The 11,172-nt window shown below is 39.8% G+C and overlaps 1 protein-coding gene across 3 annotated transcripts in view; it reads left to right on the top strand.

Moving 5' to 3' along the window:
* PRKDC (protein kinase, DNA-activated, catalytic subunit) overlaps positions 1–11,172 on the top strand; it is a 186,211-nt gene that overhangs the window by 146,076 nt on the left and 28,963 nt on the right. For all 3 annotated transcript variants that reach the window (XM_017516405.2, XM_017516404.2, XM_037734203.1), the window contains 2 exons: positions 123–234; positions 7,573–7,762. In XM_017516405.2, coding sequence (XP_017371894.1) covers positions 123–234; positions 7,573–7,762 — 302 coding nt within the window. The remainder of the gene's footprint in view (positions 1–122; positions 235–7,572; positions 7,763–11,172) is intronic.

Here is an 11,172-nt window from a genome sequence, read left to right as displayed (position 1 = left end):
AAAAAAAAAAAAAAAAAAAAAATTAGGGGGCAGGAAGTTTGAATGTCCTATTTACTGATAGTGACCTCACTTTATCATTTGGTTGAGCTGTGGGTATAGTCACTATCTAATACTATTCTTAGGTAATTTATCATCTCAAGTTAACCTTAAGAGACTTCTGAACACCTGGACAAACAGATATCCAGATGTTAAAATGGACCCAATGAACATCTGGGATGACATCATCACAAATCGGTAAGATATAGTCCCTTTGAGTCAAATGTGGATTGTTTTTTGAAATTTTTGGCATGTTTTTTTTTTCCAAATGATGGTTTAGAGAAATGTGGGATTTGAGTCTAGTGAAGCTGTTTTCCATCCTGCCTGTTTCCCATGTAAGTAGTTCTGACAGAGCTCTCCGTGTCTGCAGTGTCCTCTTTCTCACTCGCCCTGTGGGGATGCTGCTGTCAGGAGGTGCTGGTGGCTGATCCTAAACCTGCTCCTCCAAGAAGGGAGACAAAGTCAGTGTGCGTTTGCTCTTCCCGTAAGACAGAATGTTAAGTAGTCAGGTGACTACAAAGAAGTTGACTACATAATGATTTTTATTATCGTATTTTATAGCTTGGATTTTTGACACTCATGCCTCCTACCTCCCAACTTCATTATGCAGTCGTGTGTCACTTTCCCAGGTCTCAGGTCATTTTCATATCCTTATCTTCTCCCACCCTATAACTACCCTGTGGAATCCATAGGGCAGGTAGTAACCATGTAGTAAAATCAGAGAGGTTGTGGTTTATTGCACACAAATGTGCATAGGAAATAGGACTCAACGACTCTGACCCCAAGTGTAGTGTTCTTCCATTATTTCCTCCACTACTACTATTTTTTTTTTAACGTTTTATTTTGAAATGAGTTCTTGTGGAAAAGTTGCAAGAAAACTAGTGCTCTCCAGGGTGCCTTTAACCCAGATTCACTGATTTTTTAAATAACATTTTAAACATTTTTCCATGTTAGTGTTTACATTTGTTTCTTTTCTCCCAGACCCTACATATTATTTATTTTTTGAAACAGTTGTGAGTTTAAGCTGGATACATCCCTTTGCCTAGTTATAGATCAGTGTTCATTTCCTAAGAAAAAGAGGATTCTTTTATATAACTGCAGTTCAGTGATGTACCTTGGTGCTTTCAGTTTTCCTCCAGAGCCCAATTTCTGTTTTGTCAGTTGTCCCTGTAATGTCCTTTGCGGCATTTTCTCCATCTCTACGAAGGGGTCAGTACAGAATGATGGACTGCATTTAGTTATTGTGTCAATTTTTAGTCTCCCAAAAGGCTTTGTGTGTCATAATATTGACACTTTTGAGGAATGTTCCACTGTTTGGGTTTGTCTTAACGTTTCTTCATGGTGGGCCTCAGGTGATCTGCCTCTGGCCAGAATACTCCTTAGGGTAGCAAATCACATGTGGGGGACAGTGTCCTTCTGCCTTTTACTGGTGATTATTTATTTATTTAGATACAGAGTCTTTTTGCCCAGGGCTGGAGTGCAGTGGTGCAATCTCAGCTCACTGTAATGTCTGCCTCCCGGGTTCAAGTGATTCTCCTGCCTCAGTCTCCCAAGTAGCTGGGATTACAGGCACACACTACCATGCCTGGCTAATTTTTGTATTTTTAGTAGAGACAGGGTTTCACCATGTTGGCCAAGCAAGTCTTGAACTCCTGACCTCAAGTGATCCACCCACCTTGGCCTCCCAAAGTGCTGGGATTACAGAAGTTACCTACCACACCTGCCCTGGTGATAATTTTGATTGTTTGGTTAAAATATTGTTTAGTCTCTCCACCGTATAATGCCATTTTTTTTTTCTTTGCAACAAACAAATAACTGTGGGAACTGCTTTGAGACATATAAATGTCCTGCTTCTCCTAAGACTTACCCCTCCATATTTCACATTTGTGGATGACTCCTGGCCCAAACTAGTCTTGACAATAATGGCTGCAAATAATCAGAAGTAACTCCACCATTCATTCCATGTTTATTGTCTACATCTTATTGTAAGGAGGCACCCTCCCTTCTCTGTTTACTTACTTATTTACTGTTTAAAGATTATCAGTACAGACTCAGGGATTCCAATTTTATTTAATGGGATATAACCTACTACTGTTCTTATTTATTTTGTGTTCAATTATCTCAGGTTTGGCCAGCAGGCTCCCCTTTACGCTGACAAACCAGGCTCATCTTGCCTATTCTGTTTTCTTTTAGAAATGTTACAGTTTTAGCTCTTACATTTAGGTCTTTGATGTATTAGAAGATAATTTTTGTAAATGGTGTGAAGTAGGGGTAGGTGTTTACTTTTTCCATATAGATATCTATCTAGCCCCATTTGTTCAAAAAGCCTTTTATAATTGAGTTGTCTTGGCAATTTTTTTGGAAAATCAGTTGACCATGTATATGTGGGTCTATTTCTGGTTGCTACTATAGCCCTTGTTTTGTGTTTTTTCACAATAGCAAACTTCATTTATGTCGCTTTATAGTATGTTTTGAAGTAAGATAGGTTGAGTTATTGAACTTTTCTGTTTTGAGACAAGGTCTTACTCTGTCGCCCAATGATGGTCTACTGCAGTCTCAAACTCCCAGGCTCAAGCAGTCCTCCCACTTCAGCCTCCTAAGTAGCTGGGACCACAGGCATGTGCCACCGTGCCTGACTAATTTTTTTCTTTTTTTTTGTGGAATCAGAATTTTACCATGTTGCCCAGGCAGGTCTGGAACTCCTGGGCTCAAGTGACCCACCCACCTCAGCCTCCCAATGTGCTGGGATTACAGGCATGAGCCATGACACCCAGCTCTACTTTGCTTTTCTTTATGAAAACTAATTTATTTTAGTTTATTTGCATTTATTTTGCATTTTAGAATATTTTTGTCAATATGTATAAAGAAAAACTGCTGAGATTTTGATTGGGACTGTATTGACTATAGTTCACTGTGGGGGAGTTGTCATCTTAACAATATGGAGTTACCCAGTTCATTAATATGACATATCTCTGTTAATTTAGATCTCTTTAATATCATTGATTTGTATTTTTTCAGTATAGAGATCGTGGATGTCTTTTGTGAGATTTATTCCTAAGTATTTTATGTTTTTTGGCACTGTTATAAATGGATATTTTCCTCAAAATTGTTTTATATTTTCCAGTTATTTGCTGCTAATATAAATTGCTTTTTATATATTAACTTTGTATATTTGCTAACTTATTAGTTTTAGTTCACATTTTGCAGATTCTCTGGGATTTTCTATCATATCATTTGCAGATAGGGTCATTTTATTTCTTTTTGAACTTTATGTCATGTATTCCTTTTTCCGGCTTTGTTAAAACCGTGAGGACATCAAGTACAGACTTGAATATAAGTGCTAAAATGACCATCTTAGTCTTACTTCTGATGTTAGAGAAGACAACTCACTCATTCAGCCTTAAAAAATGATTTTTTTTTAATAAATGCCTTTTATCACATTGAGGAAATTCCCTTTTGTTCCTGGTTTTCTGAGAGTTATGTTTTATTATAAATGGGTGTTGAATTTTATCACTTTTTCTGCATCCCAGCTATAGGCTGAGGCAGGAGAATCGCTTGAACCCAGGAGGTGGAGGTTGCAGTGGGCAGAGATCGTGCCATTGCACTCCAGCCCAGGAGACAGAGCGTGAGACTCCATCCCGTCCCCCAGCACCCCCATCCCCCGCCCCCAATTTTTTTTTCAATTTCTTTTTGTGTCATTTTTGTTAAACTGTAATTTTCAATCACTTTGTCCATTTCTTTTTAAATTTCTGCCTTCGTTATTTGTTTTTTAAAATAAATTTGTCCATTTCATTAAAGTCATCAAATTATTGGTTTAAAATTGTTCACATTATTCTCTTATCCTTTTTATTATTTATAGTATCTGTGGAGGGAACCCCTTTTTCATTCCAGATATTGGTGATTTGTGTTCTCTTTTTTAATCCTTGATTCATCTGGGTAAAAGTTTGTCAGTTTTGTTGATCTTTTCAAAGGACCAGTTTTTTTTTTTATCAGTTTTTTAAATTATCTGTTTTCTATTTAACTGACTTCTGCTGTCATCTTTACTATTTTTTTCTTTCTACTTTAGATTTACTTTGCTTTTCTTTTTGTAGTTTCTTTAGGTAGAAACTGTCGATTTTACACCTTTTCTTCCGTTTACTAATAAGCATTTAAAGTTACAGGAGTCCTTCTACTGCTTTAGCTGCATTCTGCAAATTTTGGTATGTCATTCAGTTCAACATATTTTCCTAATTCTCATGTGACTTGATCCATTAAATATTTTAAAGTGTTTTAATTTCCAAATACCTTGGTTTTCTGGCCGTCTTACTGATTTCTAAATTCCCCTGTGGTCACAAAACACCCTCTATATGGTTTCAGTCCTTTTAAATTTATTGAGACTTGTTTTATGTGCCACCATATGGTCTATTTTAGTAAATACCCCATGTATATTCTGTAGTTCTTGGGTATCATGTTTTGTCCATGTCAGTGAGATCAAGGTGATCAGCAGTACTTTTCAGATCTTCCATGTCTTTACTGTTCGTTTGTGTCGTTCCATCACTACTGAGATAGGAATGTCAAAATCTCCTGTGATTGCAGAATTGTCTATTTCTCCCTTTAATTCTGTGTATTTTTACATACTATATTTTGCTTTTGTTATTAGGTACATACACATGGATAACTGCTGTCTTTCTGATGAAATTCCTTTTTGTTGTTGTTCTTGAGTCAGAGTTTCCCTCTTGTTGCCCAGGCTGGAGTGCAAAGGCGCAATCTCAGCTCACTGCAGCCTCGGCCTCCCGGTTTCAAGCCATTCTCCTGCCTCAGCCTCCCAAGTAGCTGGGATTACAGGCATGCACCACCATGCCCAGCTAATTTTGTGTTCTTAGTAGAGACAGGGTTTTTCCATTGTTGGTCAGACTGGTTTCAAACTCCTTACCTCAAGTGATCCACCTGCCTTGGCCTCCCAAAATGCTTAATTACATGTGTGAGCCACTGTACCCTTCTGAAATACTCCTTTTATCATTGTGAAGTAATGATTTATTGATGTGTGTGTGGATGGATTTCAGGTATGTTTATATATGAAGTAACATGAAGACACCCTAGATAATACTGTACTTTTAACAGTCATACATATTCGAAAGAACATATACATTTTCCCTCACATGTTCTTTAGAACATAAGTGTGTCTTCTATGTTCTTTATGTGTTATGTTTTCATATGTTCTTTATATGTTCTTTAGAACATAAGCATATGTCTTTTATTATACTTGCCACTCTGTACTCATCATTTATTCCTAAGACCCAGCTTTTCCTCTTGTGTCATTTTCCTTTAGCCTGAAAAATCCTCCTTTAGCAATTCTTGTAATGCAGGTCTACTTGTGATGAAGTCTGTTAGTTTTTCCTACTCTGACGTTATCTTTATTTATGTCATTCTTGAAGAACACTTTCTTAGGATGTAGAGTCTGGGTTGATTCTCCCTGCCCCTTGCAGTATCTTTTGGCTGCTGTGTCTCTGAAGATAAAGTCCTGGTTATTCCCACTGTTGTATTATATGTAAATATGTAATGTGTCATATTTTTCTGGCTGATTTCAAGGATTAGCAGTTTGATTATGATATGTCTAGGCATGGTTCTCTTTGAATTTATCTTGCCTGAAGTTCACTGACCTTTATGTCACCAAATTTGGGGAGTTTTCAGTCATTGTGTTTTTCCAAATACTTTTGTCCAAATTTCTCTTGGTCTCTTTGTGGGAATCCAGTTATACATACATTATGCCTTTTGATATTGTTCCATAGGTCCCTGGCTTTGTTCATTTTTATTCCATCTTTTTTTGGGGGGGGAAGGGGGGTTATTCATCATGTTAGATCATGTCTATTGATTTATCTTCAGTCTTTTACTTTCTTTTGTCTTACTTGTTCTTCTAGTAAGTCTGTGTAGTAACTATTTTATCTTAGGTATTGTATTTTCCGGTTGTAATATTTCCATTTATGTTTTTAAAAAACATTCTCTCGGCTGGGCGTGAGGGCTCATGCCGGTAATCCCAACACTTTGGGAGGCCAAGGTGGGCAAATCATGAGGTCAGGAGATCGAGACCATCCTGGCCAACATGGTGAAACCCCATCTCTACTAAAATACAAAAAATTAGCCGAGTGTGGTGGCACGTGCCTGTAGTCCAGAAATTCAGGAGGCTGAGACAGGGGAATAGCTTGAACCTGGAAAGCAGAGGTTGCAGTGAGCCGAGATTTGCCACTGCATTCCAGCCTGGCGACAGAGCAATACTCTATCTCAAAAACAACAACAAAAAAAACATTTTCTCTTTTTCTGCTGAGATACCTTTTCATTTATTGTATGTGTTGTTTTCTTGACCCCCTGGAGCATAGTTAAAATGGCAGCTTTAAGGTCCTTCTATGATCATTCCATTGTACAGGTCAGGATAGAGTTAGCCTCTGTTTTCTATTGAGATGAATATGTTCTCCTGGTTGTTTTTATCAGTTAATTTTGGAATGTAACTTGTGAATATAGTTCTCTTGTCTGTACGAGATACATTCAGAGATCCCCAGTGGAATCTTGAAACCATGGATAATACCAAACCTTTTGTATACTACCTTTTCCTGTACAAACACACCTATGATAAAATTTAATTTATAAATGAGGCACAGTAAGAGTAACAACAATAACAGTAATAAGATAGAATAATTCAGACAGTAAACTAGAATAAAAGTTACATGGCAACATGCGCCTGTAGTCCCAAATTCTGGAAAGGCTGAGGTAGGAGGTTGGCTTGAGCCTGGGAGGTGGAGGTTGCACTGAGTTGAGATCTTACCACTGCACTCCAGCCTGGGCAACAGAGACATGCTCTGTCGTTTAAAAAGAAAGAAAGGAAAAGAAAGAAAAAGAAAGAAAGGAAGGAGGGAGGGAGGGAGGGAGGGAGGGAGGGAGGGAAAGAAAGAAAAAGAAAGAAAGGAAGAAAGAAGGGAGGGAGGAAGGAAGGAAGGAAGGGAAAATTCTGAGCCTGAATTTTTATTTTGTGTAAGTGGAAGCACTAAGTGATATCTAGAAAGTACTCTTAAAATATCATTGGTAATCTTTAAAGAGTTGGTTTATTAAAATGGGTAGTAAGTGTAATACGTAGAGTGTATATTTATGGTTTAAATGTGAACAAAGGCCAGGTGCAGTGGGTCATGCCTGTAATCCTAGCACTTTGGGAGATTGAGGTGTGTGGATCACCTGAGTTTGGGAATTCGAGACCAGCCTGGCCAACATGGCGAAACCCCAACTCTGCTAAAAATACAAAAATTAGCCGGTGTGGTGGTGCACGCCTCTAGTCCCAGCTATTCAGGAGGCTGAGGCAGGAGAATCACTTGAACGGGGAGGCAGAGGTTGCAATGAACCAAGATTGCACCGCTGCATTCCAGTGCAGGTGATTGAGCAAGACTCTGTCTCCAAAAAAAAAAAAAAAAAAAAAAGTGAACATTTGCTAAGTGTACAATTTCTGCCTGTAATTGCTATCCAGCAGTTTCCTATTCCTGAGTCTGTGACACTGTCTCATTTTTCTTTGTGTAGATGTTTCTTTCTCAGCAAAATAGAGGAGAAGCTTACCTCTCTTCCAGAAGATACCAGTATGAATGTGGATGAAGATGGAGACCCAGAGGACGGGGGGGAAATGCAAGAGCAGGAAGAAGACATCAGCTCCCTGATCAGGAGCTGCAAGTTTTCCATGAAAATGAAGATGATGGACAGCGCCCGGAAGCAGGTGGGTGCTCATGTCTATGCTCCCTGCTGTGTCACAGGATTTTGCTGAATTAGTTCTTCTCTAATTTTAGCTTTTCTTTAAAATCTGAACCTTAAAATAATTGAGTAGATGTTATTTTTTTTCTTTCTCTCTTTATAAGAAAGTAAACTTGGCCAGGTAGAGTGGCTCACACCTGTAATCTCAGCACTTTGAGAGGCCAAGGCAGGCAGATGACTTGAGCCCAGGAGTTATAGACCAGCCTGGGCAACAGAGTGAGAGCCTGTCTCAAAAAGAAGAAAAGAAAGAAAGGAAACTTGAAGGAGCACTGAATTCAAAACTCTCCAGAAAGCCCCTGGAGTTTATTATATTCCTATTAAATGTTTTTAAATGATTATTATGTGTTACTTGAAAAGCAAATAAACCTACTCTCAGGTTTGATCTCCTTTAACAAAATGAATTCTTAACAGTTAATTACAAATTATTTTTAGATTTAGTTTGTAGGAATTATTATTTAATAATAGGACCCTTTCTTGATATTAACTATACATTATTTAAAAATTGTATGTAATGTATTTAAATATATTACCATCTTTGAATATACTAGTGAAGCTTGCTATGTTAATGACCCTATATCAATTGCAATTGCAAAGCAAAGGATGTTGTTCTAGTGGAAATAATATTTCTTTTTTGTAGGTTTAAATGCTCATTTATAAATTTTTCTTTGGGTGAGTGCAATATCGGTTATGAATTTTTATATTGCAAATAACAGAAAATCCAGTTAGAGATAGGCAGAGCAGGAACTAGGTGAGAGAAGAGCAGGGTGGAAGGGGCAATCTGAACTGAAGGTCTTATTGGTAAGGGAGTTGGGGTTGTGGGTAGATGACTCCAGTGTAGTTAGGAAACTGCCTGGCACGATGAGGGAGAAGACACATTCCCTGCCATCATTGTTACTGTCTAGTGAGAGTGGGGGTGGCTTGCATGATGACAACAGCACTGGTGGGCTAGGAAGAGAGATGTCAGCAAAGCCAGGAGGGCATAGGGAAGAGAAGAACTTCTGCCTTGGACAGGGGAAAGGGGATAATGGTTTAAGGTAGACTTTGTTGGCATGGAAGGATTTGGACATGGAGAGGAGAAAGGTATTCCAGGTGTTAGGAGACACACACACAGAAACATGAAGGTGAGAAACAGAATGCAGAGTCTTAATGCTGGGTTTGTGGAGGGCTTGAGGCTGCATCTTTGCATGGATCAGGAGGCCGGTGAAGGTTCCATGCATGCTGGCCAGTTGTAAGCTGGGTGGGAGATTGACAGCTCTGGGGAAAGCAAAGGCAGAGAAAGACTGGGAAGCCCCACATTGAGGAGTAGGGTGGGAGCAAGCGGGGCAAGAGATGTGCTGTAAGGAGATCAAGAAGGACCTGAGGTAACAGAAATGATGAGTGTGTGTGACTGGGAATAACTCGGATTTCTAGCCTGGGTACTTGAAAGGGCAGTAATTAGGAAGACCCACTTCTAATGAAAATGTCTTTTGAAGCTTGAGAGTTAGAGGAGTAGATTTACAAAGACATCCATATAAGCAACTAAATTAAAAAATGGATCAATTGTATTCAGAAGAAAAAGTATTTTGCCTTACCTGAGAAGCTAAAGAATATGAAAAGAAGGCTGGCGCGGTGGCTCATGCCTGTATTCCCAGCACTTTGGAAGAGAGAGGTGGGCGGATCATGAGGTCAGGAGATCGAGACCATCCTGGCCATGGTGAAACCCCATCTCTACTAAAATACAAAAAAAATTAGCCTGGTGTGGTGGCATGTGCCTGTAGTCCCAGCTACTCAAGAGGCTGAGGCAGGGGAATCGCTTAAATCTGGGAGATGGACGTTGCAGTGAGCCGAGATAGTGTCACCACACTCCAGCCTGGCGAAAGAGCGAGTCATAACACTTGACAACTGAACAGAAAGTCAAACAACCCAATTAAGAAATGGGCATGAAGTATTTGGTAAGACATTTCTCCAAAGAAGAAAGGCAAATGGCCAACCAGCTCATACAAAGATGCTCAGTATCACTAGGTTTGAGGGAAATGCAAATCAAAACCACAATGAGAGACCACTTCATAGCCACTGGGATGGCTGGAAGCATACACACAGATAACAAGCGTTGATGAGGATGTGGGAAACTGGAACCCTCCTGCACTGCTGGTGGGAATGTAAAATGGTGCATCTGCCATGGAAAACAATCTGGCAGTTCTTACAAAAGTTGAATATCGAGTCTGGTCCAAGTGCAGTGGTTTTTACAACTACTTGATTACAACCAGTTATAGATTTCTTTGTTGATTTCTCCACTTCCACTGCTTCAGTTGACTAGCTTAAAAAAAAAATAATAAGTTGAGGCCTGGCATGATGGCTCACTCCTGTACTTTCAGCATTTTGGGAGGCTGAGGCGGGCAGACCACCTAAGGTCAAGAGTTCGAGATCAGCCTGGGCAATATGGTGAACTGTCTCTACTAAAAATATAAAAATTAGCTGGATGTGGTGGCATGTGCCTGTAATCCCAGCTACTTGGGAAGCTGGGGCAGAAGAATCGCTTGAACCCGGGAGGTGGAGGTTGAAGGGAGCTGACATTGTGCCACTGCGCTCCAGGCTAGGCAACAAGAGCGAAAGTCTGCCTCAAAAAAAAAAAAAGTTGAACCTAGAGTAACCATATGACCCAGCATTTCTATTCTCAGACCCAAGAGAAGCAAAAGCATAAGCACACATGGAAATTCATACACAAACGTTCGCAAGAGCGTTACTCAAAATAGCTGGGAAGGTGGAAACAACCCAAATAAGACGTGGCATGTCCAGCCAGGTGCAGTGGCTCACGCCTGTAATTCCAGCACTTTGGGAGGCCGAGGTGGGCAGATCACTTGAGATCAGGAGTTCGAGACCAGTCTGGCCAACATGGCGAAACCCCGTCTCTACTAAAAATACAAAAATTAGCCAGGTGTGGTAGCGCACACATGTAATCCCAGCTACTCGGAGGCTGAGGCAGGAGAATCACTTGAACCTGGGAGTCATAGGTTTCAGTGAGCCAAGATAATGCCATTGCACTCCAGCCTGGGCAACAAGAGTGAAACTCCGTCTCAAAAAAAAGATGTGGCATGTCCGTGCAATGGAATATTATTCAGCCATTAAGAGGAAAGAAGTGCCAACAGGTACTATAACATGCACGAACCTGGAAAACATCATGCTAAGTAAAAGATGCCAGACACAAAATCACCACTTACTTTCTCATACCATTGTTACAGAATGTTTGGTGTAGGCAAATCCATAGAGACAGGAAAGGAATTTATGGTTGCCAGTGACTGGGTGCTGTGAACAGACAGTGAGTTTCATTTTGGGGTGATGAAAATGTTCTGGAATTAGGGGTGGTGGTTGCCCAACTTTGTAAAAATGCTGAATTGT

This window comes from Cebus imitator, unplaced genomic scaffold, assembly GCF_001604975.1.
Source record: "Cebus imitator isolate Cc_AM_T3 unplaced genomic scaffold, Cebus_imitator-1.0 Scaffold584, whole genome shotgun sequence".
Classification (NCBI taxonomy): Eukaryota; Metazoa; Chordata; class Mammalia; order Primates; family Cebidae; genus Cebus; species Cebus imitator.
Note: the sequence above shows the minus strand (reverse complement) of the source record. Positions and strands in the feature narration are given on the sequence as shown.